Raw genomic sequence first — 20,490 nt, 5'->3', positions numbered from 1 at the left:
CTGAAAAGGAAGGAAGGAAAGCCCAATAGCACGGCTGCAGAAAATGTAACCAAATAAATATACTTTGCTTACCAACGATCGCTGTGGTTTAGTTATGGTCTGCGTATAAACTAATTGTGTATAAACTTTTCTTGTTTAGAATGGTTTAGAGGATAGGGAAAAAATGACCATAAGAGCACCAGGTGTATGCATAGCCTACGCACAAAAAGCCACTGCTTTCTTACTTTTATTTTTTTCTCTCTACTACTATTCATGAGTATTTAAGTGCCTTAATAGCACTGCTAACATGCTACTGCAAAACACAAGATTGGGCAAGTTGTGGCATAAAGAAAATTGCAGTTTCACTTATAATGTGAAGCAATGATGCAGTAGCTGGTGAAATATGCGCAGGAAGCTTACTTCATACAGTGTTTGTTGAAGTGAACACTTGCCAATGCAATACGGTAATCCCCTTAAAAAAGTCAAATAAGTAAGAGTCGTATTTATTTGTGGGAGTTGTGCCTCCCAGTGTTGAAGTGGAAAGACTCGGCTTTTCTTCCTCCTCTTTCATATCTGGACTTGACCACTGGTCTACACCAAAACAACCCTTTAGCTTCTTACTGCTCAATTCGTTTTGGTTTTCTCAAATCTATATTTGGGCTACCCATTGCTAGGTCTCGCGCTTAATCAAAGAATGAATCAATGAAATGAATCAATTCTCAAAGAGCATGTGCAGTCCAGCCAAAAGCAGGGGCAAGAATTCGCATTGTGCTTCTGCATTGAAGGTGAATAATGTTACAAAATGGCGAATGTGCTTTAGTAAGCTTCGCTGCAATATGCATTTGTGATGTACAAAGAATTGTCAATGAAGCTTACCACGAGCACAGATGCACTTGCTAATTGTCACAATTGAAAATAATGAGCACAGTGTAAACCTACGTGCCCTTTCTACTCTTAGTATGCTTTACTGCACAATGCTTATTTACACCACTGTATTGCGGTGTAGCAAGCTACAAAAGAAACGTTGCATAATTAGGCTTTTTACGATTATCTTTCTCGCAATACACTAATATTTCGCGATGAAGCCTAAGCAATGTACTGCGGTGAAGCATACTAAAAGTGAAAAGGGGCCACTGTCACTGGATATAATAAGATTTCTTTAATTACACACTCGCGCACCCGCCGCCTTTCAGGTCGCCTAAGTGGACATATTATGTTGGCTGATAGCGGCGCCCTCCCACATTTAGTATGCTTCACCGCGTAACTAAAGTGTACTGCGGCGAAGAAGCCGTACATTTGTATTGTGTGAACAAACGAATGGGTTTTACAACTGTACAGAAATAAACGCGCACCATGCATCAGTCTACCACACGGAAGAGCGTCGCAACATAAGGTAGCTGATTCACACAGGCCGTGTAGCCCGCTTATCAGTAGTAAAGGGTATTATGGGTAATTCAAAATTTCAGACACACATGTGTTTATGTTTACGTTCGCACTCCTTGCGTAATAAGACTCCCAGAACTTCCACAATAGAAAGTAATTTACAACACACAAACGCGAAGAACACAGACATACGTCTCGTTTTCAACTCGGCCGTCATGCAAATGACATATATAGCGCGGAAAAACGTGAACATGCTGTGTGTTAGTGTCGTAAACTTCATACTAGGCAGGCAAGGAGCTAGCATACCACAATCCCGCGACAGCCGCTAATGAGACCAAGACGGGAGCACATGTCTGTGAACGCGCAAACGGAGCCCCTAAGCCACTCTGCTCCTCCGCCAACCCCGCTGCACGGCTGCACCATTCGTTTCAAGCACAACACACCAAACACACATTCAGCGCTGAGCAGTGGGCGGCCGACGCAGTTGCATTTACATGACTTGCAGCGAGCAGCACATCCCTCGATGTCCGTTAAGCAAAGTCGGACACGGCGACGCCACATCGCTGTTCGCAGAACTTTGCTGCTGAGGCGCTAGGCCACTTCGATATTTCAATTGTCACCATTGCCGGGTTCTCAAGAAAGCACGGGTCACACAACGCAGATTCTGTACTGAATAGAATAACGAGAAGAATAAGAAGAATAAAGAGTTAGTGGAATGCATAAGCGCTGATATTGAGGGTTTCGGGAATGGTGCTGACATTGTCCTATTAGGTGACATGAATGCCCACATACAGGATTTAGATGGCTATACCGACAATAACGGGAAGTCAATGCTAGACCTTTGCGAGCAACATAACCTCGTGATCGTGAATACAGGGCCGAAGTGTGAAGGACAGATCACGTGGGAAGTGGGAAACCGGCACTCGACCATTGATTACTGTCTGATGATAGAAGGAATTCATGATAAGTTGAGAGAAATGGTCATCGATGAGGAAAGGTTTAGCAGCATAGGGAGTGACCATAAACGTATAATTTTGAAAATGGGATATGTGATTGGGAAAGAGAGCAAGGAAAGCACAATGGCCAGTCCAAATTTGAACACTGAACAAATAGCAAATATAGTTGAAGAAGAACTTGGCAAGTGGCCAAGTAAGGAGTGGGAATATGGTGAGCTTCTAAGTGTAATAACGACAGAAATACGGAAAGAGAAACAACATGTTTGTTGGAAAGGAAAAAAGAAACCGAAAAGCTGGTGGAACAAGGAGATACGAGAAGCGATCGCCAAACGACAGAAAGCATCTCGAGAGCACAGGCAGGCAAAGAATTAAGGCGCAGTTGCCACAGGATGAAGTAACCAGTAAATGGGAAATATACCGGGAGAAAAAGTCTATGGTTTAAATACTGGTGCAAGCAAAATTAAAAGGTGAAAGTGAACGTTGGTTGTCAGAAATACGTGAGAAAAAGAAGGCCGCACCTAGAATATTTTGGAATCACATAAAATTATTAGGCAGGAAGTCAACAACAATACAACAACATATCCTAGACGAAGATGAAAACAGTCTGGAAGGAGAAGCGGCAATAAATTACATCCAAAAAGTAACCGTCGAATCTTTCCAAGGCAAGGACGAGGTTGTATTTGAAGAAAAAAAGAGCATGAAAGAGAACCAAGTGGAAAAGGAGCTGGTGCTGACAAATTTAGACTGGAAGAAAGCGGAAGAGAAAATTCCTAAGCGCACAGCCACAGGGCTAGACGAGGTTCCCGTTAGGCTGATACAAATTTAGACTGGAAGAAAGCGGAAGAGAAAATTCCTGAGCGCACAGCCACAGGGCTAGACGAGGTTCCCGTTAGGCTGATAAATGAACTGGGACCAAAAAGTAAGGAAGCTCTGGTGAAAGCAATGGAAAAAACTTTAAAAGATAGACGAATACCAGACAGTTGGCGATAAAGTAGAATGAATTTAATTTATAAAGGTAAGGGGGAGAAAGACAGAATTCACTCGTATAGATCGTTGACCATTGCATCGGTAATATACAGGCTAGCAATGCAGGCAATCAAATTAAAGCTTCAAGCATGGGCAGAGAATAATGGCATTTTGGGAGAGCTTCAGAATGGCTTTAGAATAGGTAGGCGTTTGGATGATAACTTGTTTGTTCTCACTCAGTGTGTTGAAATATCAAAAGCAGAAAGCAGACCGTTATATGTGGCCTTTTTGGACATTACAGGAGCATACGACAACGTAGACCGCAACATTTTGTGGGATATTCTGGAAGGGAAAGGCTTAGGTAACGATTGTCTACAGCTTTTGAGAGAGATTTACCTAGAAAATACCGTTTGCGTTGAATGGGAAGGGATGAGGAGCGCGGAGAAAGTTCATAACAAGGGACTGAGGCAGGGGTGCCCTTTATCCCCGCTGCTGTTTATGATGTACATGGTGAGGATGGAGAGGGCGCTAGAAGGTAGTAATATCGGGTTTAATCACTCATACAAACAGGCAAGTACAGTAATAGAGCAGTAACTCCCAGGTTTATTTTATGCGGACGACATTGTGTTGCTCGCTAACAAGCAAAGTGATTTGCAACGTCCGGCTAATATCTGTGGACAGGAAGGCAACAATTTAGGTTTGAAATTTAGTGTTAGAAAATCAGGTGTTATGGTATTCAATAAAAACAGTGAACAGACAAAGGATATACAGGGCCAAGAAATACCTCGGGTAACAGAATATAAATACCTTGGTATATGGATAAACGAAGGCAATGGATATATGGAAACACAGGAAAAAACCATAACAGTCAAGGGGAAGAGAAATGCAGCCATAATGAAGCACAGAGCGCTATGGGGATACAATAGGTACGAGGTCCTCCGAGGTATGTGGAAAGGGGTAATGGTTCCAGGACTTACTTTTGGAAATGCGGTTGTTTGCTTTAAATCAGGGGTACAATCAGGACTCGACGGGAACCAAAGGTCAGTGGGTCGCCTCGCATTGGGCGCTCACGGGAAGACTACAAATGAAGCTGTGCAAGGGGATATGGGCTGGACTTGTTTTGGAGTGAGGGAAGCTTGCAGTAAAATTGAGTATGAAGAACGGCTGAGGAATATGGAAGAAAGTAAATGGGCTGGGAGAGTGTTCAGGTATCTGTACAGGCAAAACATTGATTCACAGTGGAGGAAAAGAACTAGGAAGCTTACCAGCAAGTATGCGGCCTGTGGGGTGGGCAACACAGCAACAAAGAAGGCCAAGCGGAAAGTCAGAGAGGCTGAATTAATCTCATGGGTGGCGGCAATGGAAAAGAAACCTGCCATGAGTAACTACTTAAGAGGAAAAAACGAAATCAGGAAAGAAACCATTTATGATAACTCAAAGGGAAGCTCATTACTTTTCGAAGCGAGATCGGGATGCCTTAGAACACGCACCTATAAAGCGAGATATAAGAAGGAAGATGCATGTGCTTGCTGCGGTAAAGCTAGGGAAACGACGGAGCATATTTTATTAGAATGTGAAGACGTCTACGCAGCGGTCGATTTAGGCACCATTGGCCTCCTTGAAGCTCTTGGGTTCAGCGGGAGCAGTGGTAAAGCAAACAGGTCCGCAATAGACATTATTAAGAAGCGATTGGAGGATTGGTGGAAGAAAAGTAGGGAAACGACAAAAGACGGAGACGTACAAAAGCACAGTTCGCAATAGGGGATCAGAAAATTTGGACGTGGTAGTTCATAGTGTTTTTTTTTCTTTTTTCATTGGTTAACCTAGGTAGGATATTAGGTAGCATAGTAGCAAGAGCTTGGTGGCGCAACCCACCGCCCCGTTCCAAAGGGGACACTCATAACATCCATCCATCCATGCAAAAGCAAAAGTAGGGAAACGACAAAAAACGGAGACGTACAAAAGCACAGTTCACAATAGGAAATCAAAATTTGGGTATGGTAGTTCATAGCGTTTTCTTTCTTCTTTTTCATTGTTTAACCTAGATAGGACATTAGGCAGAATAATATCAAGAACTTGGTGGCGCAACCCACCGCCCCGTTCCAAAGGGGACGTTCATAGCTTCCACCCACCCACCCGCCCGCCCGTCCGTCCGTCCGTCCGTCCGTCCATCCATCCACCCACCCACCCACCCACCCACCCACCCACCCACCCACTCACCCATCCATCCATCCATCCATCCATCCATCCATCCATCCATCCATCCATCCATCCATCCATCCATCCATGGTATGGATAAACAAAGGGCAGATGTACACGGAAAAGCACGAACAGTCTGTCATAGCAAAAGGGCGAAGAGATTCCGGGATAATGAAACATAGGGCATTGTGGGGCTACAACAGGTATGAAATACTGAGAGGTATTTGGAAAGGAATAACTGTGCCGGGGCTTACTTTCGGGAATGCGGTCCTGTGCTTAAGGGCAGAGGTTCAGTCGAGACTAGAAGTAAACCAGAGAGCTGTAAGAAGGTTAGCACTAGGTGCCCACGGGAAAACCACAAACGAAGCAGTACAGGGGGATATGGGCTGGGCATTGTTCGAAGCACGGGAAGCTCAGAGTTAAATCCTATACGAAAAACGCCTGAGGAAATTGGACGATAATAGGTAGGCAGCTAAGGTATTTAAATATCTATACAGAAAGAGCGTTGACTCACAATGGCGGAAAAGAACTAGGAAGCTAACCAGTAAGTATGCCAGACACGAGGACGGAGAAAGACAGAGCATTAAACAGGTTAAAAACGCTGAAGGTAAAAATTTGATAAATTCAATGGAAAAGAAGCATAGTGTTGAACTATATCGATACTGGAAACAGCAGATCAGGAAGGAAACGTTTTATGATAACTCAAGAGGCAGTGCCCTACTCTTTGAAGCTAGATCAGGATGTCTTAGAACGCGCAGCTATAAAAATAAATTTAACGAAGAACACACATGCACTGTGTGTGGTAAACCTGTAAAAACAATAGAACACCTCATACTAAAATGTGATGGTATCCATCCCGATGTCGATGCGGGCACAGTCAAGCTTTCTGAGGCCCTAGGATTTAGAGATAACAATATTCATGTAAATAAATATGTGGTGGAAATCAGCAAAAAGTGATTGGAAGATTGGTGGCTCAAAAGCAGAGAGTTGACAAGGTTAAAAGTGTAGGAAGAAGTATTCAAAGAAAATGGCAAATTTTAATAACTTATAACATAGTTAAACAAAAACAAAAAGCTGAGCATGGTGGCAACTGTCATCATCCCGTTTCAAAGGGGACGCTCCTACTTTTCATCCATCCATCCACGGTAAGAATCGATTGGAAGATTGGTGGAAGTAGGGAAACTACAGAAAACGGGAGGCGTACAAAAGCAAAGTTCGCAACAGGTGGTCAGAAAATTTGGATGTGGGAGTTCATATTGGTTTTTTCTTTATTTCTTTTTAAACCTAGGTAAGTCATTAGGCAGTACAATAGCAAGAGCTTGGTGGCTCAACTCGCCGCTCGTTCCAAAGGGGACGCTCATAACATCCATCCACCCATCCATCCATCCATAGTGGAGCCCAAGAAAAAACGGTGTACGCAGCAAAAGCAGAAATGACAACTTTTAAAGGGTAAAGATATATGACGTATGTTTATACCACTTAGTTTGTATTTGTAAAGTGTTGAGGGAAGGCAGTACGTAGGAGAGTTCTTGAAGGCCATAATTAGTGTGTGGAACTAACTGTCCAGTGTTCGTTGTATCGGTTTAGGCGGAAAGCAGGATTCCATTGCAAGTTTGCAATGCTTGTGATATGATTAGTACCCTTAATCATGACACATTTAAAAGAACATATAAGGTGATACTCGTAAAGGTGTTCTACTCATAAAATTTTCATCTTCCGGAATATATGATACATGTATGCATTGTAAGGCAAGTCCGAAATAACACGTAAGGCTTTCTTTTGAAGTGAAACTAAATTACCTAACGATCTCTTAGTACTATTTGACCAACCAAGCGCAGGTGAGAAGCAATTAGTGCGTTATAAACCATAAGTTTCTGTGGTATTAGTAGCAACCTCTGGCATCTGCTCAACATATCTAATGCTTTACTAAGTTTATTTCGCAAGTATAATTGGTGTGGTGGTCCCATAGCATCAGTTCATGAAAGATAACACCCAAAGTTCTTGCTGTAGTGGAAAGTTCTATTTTCGTGTCATTGAGTGCGAGGCACTGAGCGAGATCATGAGGCGTGGACTTCGCTCTAAAGAGGGCGGCTTTTGTCTTGGGGCAGTTTAACTGCGTGGAGAGAGTTTACCGACCAGTTATATATTTTGCTGAGTATTTCACTTGCCTAATTTATGAGTCCATCCTCCTTAGTTCCATAGAAGAATAAAATAGTATCACCTTTATTATAAACAACCATCCTATGCTTACGATAGATATGCAATTTGTTTGCGGTGCGCTTTCTATTGTGAGGCTCTTTCAATGCAATTAGCATTCCTAGGATACTTTGCATACTTTCCGGTATCAATGTCCGGTTCTAACAGTTTTTTTTCTTTCATACCAACTTAGGCCGCTGGGTATGTGACGCTCTTCAGTGAACCTCTCTGACGTCAACTTGGGTCACTTGGCAACTTGGATGCGTGCGAGTGGACGTTGCCCGTGGGTGAAGAGCTCGCTTTCTAGCCCTGTGTTTACGCCGTTGTTCATAATTATTATAACGTATGAAACATCTCACCAGTTACTTTCTAGCCCTGTGTTTACGCCGTTGTTCATAATTATTATACCGTATGAAACATCTCACCGGTTACGCACACATCATAAAGTAGGTAGCTAATCGTCACTAATCATCTCGAAAGGAAGGATAACCGGACCCGGCTTTCCGCTCGGGTGGCCTAGAAGTGCTGCTGTCAAGCACGTTACAAAGAGATGCGTGCCGGCTGCGATATTCCAGCTAGCGGTCAGCATCGCACCTGAGCGCAAAAGGTTCAAAAGATATAACAAAAACAAAAGCAGTCAGCCCGCACATCACACGCGATATCGTGTCAAATAAGCTATAAACATTAAAATACAAAAACAAAATAAGAATCGGGCATCACTTTTCTGGAGAGATCACTTTTCTGGAAACAAACGGACGTAGGACTCGACACTTGCGACTGTATTAGTATTTATAACATTGCTTGGCAGTCTATTCCACTACTCCGCAGACGACGGACTCAATCACTACAAAAATCGAGCCGAACGCCGGAAAATACGTCCAGAGTTTTCTGTGGGTACTTTTCCAAGCTTTCTGACCATAGGTAAACTTTGGGAAACGTCCAAAGGTAAACATAGGTAAACGTCCAAAGGCTATTGGAACATGACTGAAAGCTGCGCCGATATGATGTCATGCACAATAACACCAGTGCCAACAAGAGTTCAGCGTTTCGATCGATTTCAGCCGAACTTGAGGCTGTGCTACCACAACATTTTATGCCGCATGCAGTCAACGGACAACTGTGTTTTGGCACAAAGTTCGCTTCTATCGCGTACGTCACGACACAGCAGGCGCAACTACATTGACAGTTAATACAATATTTAATGTGAATTCAACGCACCAGTGTGCACCAACGCACAAACGCAATCGATGTATAGAACACTGTTCTAACCGCACTTTGGAGCATCCTGCGGTACGTATCAACAATGCCATGCGTCACGTTGTCACCGTAGCCTATATACGGTTTAAGGCTTAAACGAATTGAACACCATAGCGCATTATTCTATATAACGCTTTGGAAGAGGTCCTTGTGGTATTATACATACCAGGACCACTGCAATTTCTATGGTAACGACTCTTGGATGCTCACGGCGTGAGAATTAACATGTGATGAATGAGGTGCTCACTCGCTATCGAGAACTCCATATAAGAGAAGGCGGCAATACGGCATCTAAAAGCCCTCAATTTCAAAGCAATGTCAAAAGCTGTTTTGCACTGACGGCTGACGCCCATTCAATGTATCCTGCACAACTTGCGCATACAAATCCGTGGTGCCAGCTATAATGTAAGAAAACTCCTTCGTTATACATTATTCAAGGCGGTCTCGCATGTATTACTGTTCAGTCGTTTCTTCACAGTGGAGCACTCGCGACAGTGCTTGGAGAAGTACTGGATGCTCTGTGAGCCGGAACGAATTAAAATCCACAGCATGTTAAGATTACACACAGAGTAAATCTGCGATCAAACCAAAGCATAAGCCAGGGTTGCACATGGTACGTGTCCACAGTTACAAGTATTACAAGGAAAGATATAACGACGAGAGCTAAAAAAGTGACGATAAGGACGAACTCAAACAAACGCAAAGAAAATAACTGTTGTTCATTAAGTCACGCTCGGGCACTTTGAACGTGACGTTAGCGTTCTGTACGACACACGAGGCGTACACGGATATCCGCCGTACCCGAAGTGTACCGTATCCTACGCCTGTAATGTCGGGAGGAAACATATGCCCCCCCCCCTCCCCCGACTTGTTCACCCAAAGAACACGCAGGGCCTCTCGCGCCTCATTCTGGCGTCCGTGCTGCACCCAAAGTCTTCGGCAAAACGCGGGAAGTTGGCCACCGCCTTGTTGCAGTCGCCTGCAAACGGACGTCTTTGAGGGTGGAGCGTCTGGTTCGCGCACATCAAGTAGCACAAGGTCACGTAGAAGAGCCGGCGCTGGGAGAAGGCTGAGCGAGCCGTGCGCATCCGCTCGCCGGAGGTGACCAGTGCCTTCTCAAGGGACGCATAGGCCACCTCGACGGCCGGGATCTCTGGGAAGTAACCACCGGACTCTGGTAGACAATCTTCGCGGTCCACCACGGCTTCGGTCCACGTGGGCGACAGCCAGGACCCGTTGGTGACCAGCACGCCGCTGGCATCGCGTCTCGCGCCATCGGCGTCCAACGCTCGGACGACCTCGGCGGCGTATAGGAAGCCCAGACCACCGTAGAACATGCCACGCGTACCCTCGAAGTAGAAGACAGGCCGCGACAGCGCCTGCACCGACACGCGCACCTCGTTGCGTAGGTAGTCGTACTCGACGAGTGGTAGCTCCATGTTAGCCGGCAGCTGCAGCACCACATCGCGATACTCCGGTTCCAGATTGTTTATCGCCTCCCTGTAGTGGACCCAGGAGTCCACGACCGTCCAGGACGGGCCGCTCGGCTGCCTGAACTTTGAGTACAGGGCCGCGAGTCCCGCATTATCCATCATGTTATCGGGTGGCCACAGCACGGTGCCCATCTCGCGGAGCTTCTCTTCGGCGCGTTGCTTAGACTCCTCGTCCAACCACGCCAGCGCGCTCACTTTGTCGGCTACCATTACGCGGATGGCGTGAAGAAGCTGGTTGATGTCTTCGCGCAGCGTCGGCGAGAATCGCGGGACCGTGTACAGTGAGATGACGAGCAGCCGGAACACCGCCTCGACCTGAGCTGCGCAGAAGAGCTCCTCTTCCCCTGTGTGGGGCGTACCGTGCCGGTCGCGGAGCAGTGACGGGTCAGCGAGCGGTGCGAACAGCCGGGCGAAGAACCAGCCCATGTTCTCGAGCAGCGTGCTTTCTGTGAACCGGGAGAAGAGCACGTCGGTGGCCCTGAGGATGGCGCTGTTGGAAACACGCAGCAGGTAGTTGCCGTCGATGTTCGGCAGCACATGTTCCTGGAGCTGATGCTGCCACTCGGTGTGGCTGATGCTCGGCGTGTACTCTCGGCTCACGTATCGCAGCTCCATATCGTCGCTGGGCCCGCTGCCATTGGTCAGAGCGTTGGCCAGCTCCCCCAGCACCGTCGAATCGACATCGGCCGTGTTCTGTGCGCGTAGGACGCTGAATTCGCTGGCGTTCGAGGTGTCGGACAGGGCATCGTGTAGCCGGCGCCAGTGATGTTGAAAGGCGCCCCTCCTGACGATATCTCTGTGCAGACTGAACCAGACGAGTGTATAGGAGCTCGGCCCAATGATCACAGCCGGCGGACTGCTGCCCGGCTTCGCGCTTCTGCGGACAAAACGGACGGTAAACCATAGAGGCACCTGCCACTTGAACGCCAGGTCGATGAGTACGCCCAAAGGCCTGACTGCCGGATAGGGCACCTTCGAGGGCCACGGAATGCCCCGCTGGGTCATGAATCGCCTCAGCTCCAGCAGAGCAGATGTGTCGTGCTGGGATGTCGAGTCGTACGCGCAGGCGCGGAACATCAGCTTAGCCATCTCGCCTGTTGGGAGGTATCTGCGATGTGCGGACGCACCACGCGACGCTTTATCCATCGTTATCGCGGCTCGGATGACGTCGTTCTGCGTTGCTCGATGCGACCGCTAACGTCATAGGAGCACTGAAGCTCGTACATAGCGGTGAGCAAAAACAAGTTGCTGGCTTGTTTGTTCGTTTATCTTGTAAGCAAAAACCTCGTGGTGAGGCTTGCACTGGGGGGGGGGGGGGGGCTTATTCACTAGTGCAAGGCTTCACTGGTGCACATGTAACATTGCATGAGATAGGTCCACTAGCGCAGGTTTGACCTAGCCGTATATCACCTCAACCACTTAGTATCTTTGGTCTCGCAAGACGCCCACTCGTGCTTGCTTCAAAAAACGCGCGGCAGCTGCAAGACACGCGCAAGTATGAATGGAATATGGACACTGGCAACTTGTTTTTAGCGAGAATGGCTCTTATATAGCACTGTAACAATGGCCTACACTGGTTTAGACGAATGTACTCGGTAAAGTACTGTTGGTAAGTTTTTCTCCAAGGACGTCACTTTCAGTTTACACACAGCAATATCATTTGCTATGTCTATAGTTTTATTTCACTGTCTCGCTGAGCTACGCTCTATCGTGCACACTGTAGGAAGTTAAGGGCCTTGATGTGCCATGTTCTCGGATATGACCACAAGCTTCTGCCATGCAACGCAGACGTCGTCAGTAAAATTTCATTATAAGCCTATTTATGTCCAACGCAGGACGAAGGCCTCTCCCAGCGATCTCTAGTGACCCCTTTCTTGCGTAACCGGCTCCATATTATTCCTGCGAATCTCCCAATTTCATCCCACTACTTAATTCTCTGTCGTACTAAACTGCACCCCTTTTCTCTTTGCACCCATTCTGCAAACTTAATAGACAATCGGTTATCTGCCCTGTGTATTACATGGCCGATCCAGCTAAATTTATCCTTCTTAGTGTCAATTAGAATATCGGCTACCCCATTTGCTCTCTCAACCTCACCGCTGTCTTCCTGTATCCATAACGCTACGCCTATCATATTTCTTTCCATCGCTCGTTCAATGACCCTTAAGTTCTTCTCAAGTTGCTTCAGTCACCTGCAAGTTTCTGCCCCATATGTTAGTCCCACTGGAATGTAATGATTGTACACTGCCATCACTGTAAAACGCAACGATAATGTCATAAGATTTATTACATTATTAAGTCATTATTCGGGATTCATTCCTCAACAATCGGCACTTTGAGAGGCACGTGGATTCGCTCTACCTGGAGCCCGTGACCAGAGTGTTCTCGAAGTCGCGCGCCCAGGCGAGCACGACGTCGTCGCGCGCCGAAGGGAACTCTCGGTGCTGCCGCGTCCCCAGCGGCGACCAGGCCGAGCAGGCAAACGCGGCGAAGTCGTGGCACGGGTCCAGGCTCAGGTTAAGGCGATTGGTGATTAGCGCAGCGTGGTGTCGGCAGTCGGCGCTAGTGCACCCCGCGGACTCGGGTGCGTCTTCCTCGGCGTCCGAGTACGCGAAGAGCGCGTAAATTATGATGGCGGCCAGCACCATGGTTGCCGACGCGGCGGCCGCCGCCGTCACTGTCAGTGCCGCGCTCCTCTTGCCGGACGAAAGCTGCGTCAGACTCAGCAGCACCTGCGAGTCATGGGTGTGCAAGACGTGGAGCTCATTCCCTGTAAGAGGTGTACGGAGTGGGCAACGGTGTTGTTCGTCAGAACGGCGCACGAATGTAAGAGAAAAAGGGTGGGTAGATATGTCAGGTAACTTTGCTAGGGTCGCATAACGGAAGTTGGCGCAACCTTACCAACTTACTTCACTTCCATCTTATACTTATCCGTTACTTGTGGGGCATATGCTTTTGTTTTGCTGTTTTCAGCCATACTGCATGTATCTGCAGGGGGCAGACATAAGGTCGCATTCAACAGCCTAAGTGGTTTCAGTTCCTTGTAGTTCGGATAATGGTGGTGTGGCAGTTGCACACAGCCTACACAGTCAAATTCTACAAGATTTAGCAGCGGTGTTCAAAAAGCCATTGAAAATTATTTTCGCGATATTTATTACCATGTTACGTCTTTTTTGGTCTCCAGGTGCGAAATATACCGTTTATTTTTTAAACTTCCAGAAGGCATTAAACTCTGTGTCCTATTTTATGATAATGCAAAGACTCGGCTATTAAAGGGCTCCTCACCAGGTCTGGCCATATTGAGCTGACAAGCGCAATGCATGCAATGCGCGCTAACGATCGTGTGTGCTAAGTGTTGCGCCGCTACAGACCGTGAAAACAGGTGAAATATCTAACCAAACGCCATGTGGCGCTCTCCACGCGGGCGTTGCGCTCCCAGCAGGAGAGTCGACGTCATTCGCACAAGTACGCTACGTAATTCGCGGTGCTGTGACGTCACTAGCAGTGACACGTGACTTGATTTTGATAATAATTCAATTAAGGTAACATCAGTTATTTGATCTGTTGCTTGAATAGACGAATTAAGTTTAGAGAAACAATAAAACCTACACCCCGAATGTCTGCGAGTGGTTTACTTCGTACCGTAGCAAAATAGATGCACTTCTGTCTCGTATGCTTGTTCTCACGTCGTGCAGACGCGCGCGCAGAGAACGAAACTGTCATTTTCTACCGTGTTCCAGCGCGCGATCATGCTCTTTCATCCGCTCGCCTCTACTTCAGTGTTCATGTGGCACTGACTTAACACACCACTCACTATGCCAGCGCTATAACGACGCAATCTATCGCGGTAAGCATGTGAGCCTGGCCAGCCTCTCCAAACGTGCGCGCACTGAGGAGTCCATTTCGCAGAAGCAGGCAGACAACGACGCAGATGTTCTCGTGCTCAGCTCCCAAGATCGAAACACACGCAACAGCTCGCGGGCTCGCACGCTAGACCGTCACCGGAAGTGCGCCGCACAGCAAAAACGCAAAAAGGAGGAGGGGCTCATGACGTGTACGTGACGCGATACTCTGGCTCCGATATGGCAGGCAGGGAAGGAACTTTGCATGCTGAGACTAGACGGGGGCAAGTGGCTTAATCCTCGTCAGCATGGTTTTCGAAGGGGCCTATCTTGTACTAGGCAGTTGACTGAATATGTGCACGACCTGGCAGGAGCATTGGACAGGCGTCTTAGAGTGGACTGTGTGTTTTTGGATTTCAAAAAGGCATTTGATACCGTGACGCACTGTTTACCAATAAAAAGAAATGGCCTTTTACAACATCGGTCCTCAAGTGATATCATGGGTAAAAGATTACCTACGTTTGCGTCAGCAGTTTGTGGTGGTGAATGGTACTCAGTCTCAGAAGGTGCAAGTTGTGTCCGGTGTTCCGCAAGGCTCCGTGTTGGGGCCGCTATTGTTCTTACTGTACGTGAACGACATTAGTGACGGAATAGTGTCTCAAATGCGGTTATTTGCGGACGACTGCGTCCTCTATAGAGTAGTCACTTGTGACCGTGATGCTGAGATGTTTCAGGAAGACTTGAACAGAATCTCAGAGTGGTGCGTCAAATGGAATATGAATTTGAATTTGTCTAAAGCTGTTCATGTGAAATTTACAAGAAAGAAAAACCTTGATATGCAACCATATTTTATAAGGAATGTGATGTTGGAACAGGTATTCGAATTTAAATATTTAGGTGTTTATTTTACCCCCGCTTTGAATTGGCGCCGTCAAGTCGATTATGTCGCTGCTAAAGCAGGCAGAACCCTGGGATCTCTTCGCCGAAATGCCCGCCGTGGTTGCTCAGTGGCTATGGTGTTAGGCTGTTGAGCACGAGGTCGCGGGATCGAATCCCGGCCACGGCGGCCGCATTTCGACAGGGGCGAAAACGCCCGTGTACTTAGATTTAGGTGCACGTTAAAGAACCCCAGGTGGTCGAAATTTCCGGAGTCCCCCACTACGGCGTGCCTCATAATCAGAAAGTGGTTCTGGCACGTAAAACCCCATAATTTAATTTTTAATTTCGCCGAAATGCAAACACTTTTCCACAGTCATGTCGGGACATTTTGTACAAGACTTGTGTGAGGTCAATTCTGGAATACGCGTGTACGGTTTGGGACCCGCCTACTCGTAGAGATAAAGATAAGCTGGAGCGGGTGCAGAACATTGCCGCTCGTTTCGTATCTGGCACACGCGGGGCTCGCTAGAGAGCATCGCGTACGAAGGAAGCACTCAACTGGGAATTTATAGACACGCGCCGTAAGAAGTTGAGTCTGGACTTTTTCTATGCTATTTATTATTCAGCTGTTCGGCTTGATCGCGAAAAGTTTGTGCAAGAGCCTTTTTATAGATCCAATCGTGTTGACCATGATTTTAAGGTCCGTGAATTTGCGACAGAAACTGAATTGTTTAGAATGTCTTTCTTTCCTAAAAGCATTAGGGAATGGAATAGACAGTCGAGTGATGTTGTGAGGGTTGAATCAAATGATGTGTGTTTTTGATGTTGTAGATTGTAGATGTGCATTGCTAAGGGCTTTGCCTCTTTTTGTCGTTTTTCCTCTTTTGTTATCACATTTAACATTGTCCAGGAGCAGAGGTGTCGTATGTATTTCTTCTTGTACCCCCCCCCCCCCCCAACTGTAATGCCTTGGCGCTGTGGGTTCCTTAATAAATAAATAAATAAATAAATAAATAAATAAATAAATAAATAAATAAATAAATAAAATGTGTCTATGTTGGCAGTGAAGCTCGCCGCCTGAAATAATGGGTTCGCGACACTTCAAACATTTCTATCTTTGCTAATTACGAACCAGTTTGAAAAGTCCTTGCGGTAAAATGCTCTCTAGAAGGCACGTAACAATTTCCAGCGCATAACCAAAATTTGCTAAGTGGCCTGGTGAGGGCCCCTTTAAAGTATTTAAGCTCAAGTGAGAGAATGTGTTATGAAAACGGCAAGCCGTCATATACATGCACGGTATATGCATACGGCGGAACATAGTTGCGAGCCGACTTCGAGTGACCCGGGAGTTCGCATTCGGACCTTGTATCCGTCAATTGCGTACCCTGCCTTAGCAAGACCGGGATGCATGCTCATACAGACGGGGTGGTTGCTTACTGTATATCCGAGGATGCCGTTGAGTAGCATCGTGTGCTCCGCGGAGCGGGGTATACTGAGAGAGGAAGGAGGCGAGAGGTACGTGGGTGCCACCCGACATGCGCTGAGAGCAGCAATGCCGGAACTATATACTTAAATGTGTAGGGGCAGGACCGCGGCTCAATTCGCCACCACAATCTTTTTAACGCGAAGCATTCTTTGGCCCATTCCAGGCACTTCGCAGTGGTCAAGTACGCTCCTAGCTGTCTCGCCTCGTCGCGCCTCTTCAATAAATTAAGAGATAATAGCTGCGCAGCTTTGCAGAGTGACAGCCCTATACTTACGACAGAGCTGTTTCATTCGATCAGTTCCATTAACAATTTCAGATGTTGGTATTTTAATACGTTGCCCGCGCGTGAATCAGCCATTTGAAATGGTGCCTGCGTAGGCGGTGCTCAAGCACTTGTTTAGAAGTGTTTAGCAACGGCAGTACTTCACCCACACGCACGTAATTTCCCATGCACATCAGCCATAACGCCACCCTATTTTTACCAAATTTGATCTCGATGCTTGCTGTAGTTATTCCAGTGTAGCTACGTAAACTATACGCCGTTCTTAAAGACTTCCAGTGGTCTGGAGCGCTTGCCTAAGCAATTTATCGCAAATACTGTAATTAACAGGAACACGTCTATCTTTGTCTACAGATCACCCATAATCTGCCCCTATATAAACATAATATAAACAAGGTAACTCGTTTATGTCAACTAGGAGAACGTTAAACCTATCCATACGAATCTCGTATATAGTATAACGCATGGAAATTGGGAGAAAGTGAGGGTTCAGTAATTATATGCAAATTTCATATTTAAACCAGAAACTTTAGTTTCCCTGCGCATTAAAATTGACTGTCCCACATTTTCAACGGATGTGAACTCTGTGTGACGAACAGTGCTCTCTGGACACTGAACAGCGTGTAGCGGTCTTGTAACGCTTTCGACCACTTGGTGGCGAAATTTTTTGTAAAGGGTGTAATTTACCTACACAAATACACTTGCGCATGCATATTGACCATTACACCCTCCCCCCCCCCCTTCCCACTCCACCTTGCCGTATCGAGTCCGGTCTAGGGGGAACTTATATATAGTTCTCAGAGGACCGCTGAATAAATTCTACGGTGTTTAAAACACACAGTACGCCGCAGAACTCGCGTACATATTAGTTACTTCAAATGGTACTAATTAAGCCACGCATAGTGAACTTCGCCTGCAGGTCACCTATAATTCCGCGCTTATTTTCACCACGTATAAACAAGGTGGCCTGTTTTGTCACCGGGGGCACTAGGGCAACTTACAAATGACCTCGTATAACACACACACACACACACACACACACACACACACACACACACACACACACACACACACACACACACACACACACACACACACACACACACACACACACACACACACACACACACACACACACACACACACACACACACACACACACACACACACACACACACACACACACACACACACACACACACACACACACACACACACACACACACACACACACACACACACACACACACACACACACACACACACACACACACACACACACACACACACACACACACACACACACACACACACACACACACACACACACACACACACACACACACACACACACACACACACACACACACACACACACACACACACACACACACACACACACACACACACACACACACACACACACACACACACACACACACACACACACACACACACACACACACACACACACACACACACACACACACACACACACACACACACACACACACACACACACACACACACACACACACACACACACACACACACACACACACACACACACACACACACACACACACACACACACACACACACACACACACACACACACACACACACACACACACACACACACACACACACACACACACACACACACACACACACACACACACACACACACACACACACACACACACACACACACACACACACACACACACACACACACACACACACACACACACACACGCACGCACGCACACACGCACGCACGCACGCACGCACGCACGCACGCACGCACACGCACGCACGCACGCACGCACGCACGCACGCACGCACGCACGCACACATAGGTGTTGAGCAATTACTTGCAACGATCATAATTAAGCCAATAACGTTGCACTTTCTAAACATATGAGCCTTAACAAGACCCAATTTGCACCGAATATGAATTCGACGTGCACCCACGCGTGCGTGTGTTCTATGTCATCTCGCAATCTGGGAGAAGGAGCGAGCAGTAGGTGCCGTTTGTCGTCAGTGACACGCCACTGGAGGTACATATACCGCGACGCAAGAAAAACGCCTTGTCGAAAGACAAAAAAAAAGAAGAGAGAAAAAAGGGAGAAAAAGACGTCGACGAATGTGCTTCGCGGATTTCTCTCGCGTAAAATTTCAAGATGTCTGGCGAACCACAAAACGGAACGCACTATCATTTCCGGTATATCCCGAACTCGGTGTTCATTATATAGCTATACGACAGTATAAGGCCACCGCGTGGAGACGCACCAACTCGACGATGGGGGCATCGCGGAAGCGGGCGCGCTTGTCCGTCGCAGAGGAGAGCGACGCCGTGCCGCCCGTGCCACGTCCAGCCAGGGCGGACTTGCCGGGCACCGCCTTCAGGTTCGGCAGGGACGTCTCCCGCCGGCGGCTCAGGAGCGCCGATTCGCTCCTCCCGATTTCGGAAAAGGACGACGCAGCCTCGGCGCTGCGGCGCGCCGTCCTTGCGTCGGCGTCCCTGCAGCCGGCGTCGCCCTGAGTGGCCAACGAGGAGGCCGGATAGAGAAGCATGACCTTGAGGGCAGCCGGCGACGAAGCCGGAACCGGCGTCGACTCTGGCCGCTTGTCGGGAAGCCGAACAGCTGGAGTCGACGCCTCAGACTGTCCCGCTTCGGCTCTCGAAGGCGCGTCTGAAGCCGGCGGCTTGTCGCCTCTGCGTGCGCGTTGCTTATTTGGTTACTTCTGTTCCTCGACTCTCTGGAATGTGCAGGGAGCTATATTTTATTGGTTTTCATTTTACTCTTTAATTGCTTGTTTCTTTTTTTTTTGATAAGTTGTGCGGCCTTCTAGTCGTGTGTGTGTATATATATATATATATATATATGTCAGTGTGGCGTAGCCAGAATTTTCGTTCGGGGGGGTGGGGTGGGGGGCTCACGTTGCAGCTGGGCCTCCTCCTTAAGAGGAGACATTAGGTCGGATGCTCCTATCTAAATACATGTAGAAGGAGAATTCGTTTTTCTCGGCAACCACTGCACCAAATTTGACGAGGTTTGTCGCACTCAAAAGAAAAACTTAGATTCTAGTGACTGTTTGTTTCGAATTTTCTATTTAGGTCGTCAATATTTTATTGAAAAGGGGTAAAAATAGAAAATTTTCAGAAAACGAAACAATTAAGTTCACAACTCTGTAAATCAGCAATGAAAATTGATATCACAATGATGTGAATTGCACATAATAGTACATCTACAGCGGACAAAATTTATATGTTACACATGAGACTAAAAAAATTTATTATGGAAATGCGTCTTTTGCAGAACTCTTGTACATAACATAACCAATTCACGTAAGATACAAATTGACATATCGAATTTGTCCGCTTTAATGGTGTAATGGATGCCGTTTACAGAACCGCGATATCTGTTCTTGATGCAGAGCTATTAATTTGTAAACTTCGTGCTTCTATTTATTTTTTTACTTTGGAATTTAAAAAAAATATTTTATACAGAGTTCAGGCCCTAAATCGATATTCCGCTTCCAACAGACACTAGAATATAACTTACTC

The 20,490-nt window shown here is 46.9% G+C and overlaps 1 protein-coding gene across 1 annotated transcript in view; it reads right to left on the bottom strand.

Annotated features, from left to right (window-relative positions):
• Positions 1 to 20,490, bottom strand: part of LOC142572722 (uncharacterized) — a 33,931-nt gene that overhangs the window by 1,358 nt on the left and 12,083 nt on the right. Inside the window, exons 3-4 of the mRNA XM_075682025.1 lie at positions 19,212 to 19,638; positions 12,791 to 13,161 (exon numbers count right to left, since the gene is read on the bottom strand). Of these exons, the coding sequence (XP_075538140.1) occupies positions 12,791 to 13,161; positions 19,212 to 19,638 (798 nt within the window). The remainder of the gene's footprint in view (positions 1 to 12,790; positions 13,162 to 19,211; positions 19,639 to 20,490) is intronic.

This window comes from Dermacentor variabilis, chromosome 2 (assembly GCF_050947875.1).
Source record: "Dermacentor variabilis isolate Ectoservices chromosome 2, ASM5094787v1, whole genome shotgun sequence".
In the NCBI taxonomy this organism is placed as follows: domain Eukaryota; kingdom Metazoa; phylum Arthropoda; class Arachnida; order Ixodida; family Ixodidae; genus Dermacentor; species Dermacentor variabilis.
Note: the sequence above shows the minus strand (reverse complement) of the source record. Positions and strands in the feature narration are given on the sequence as shown.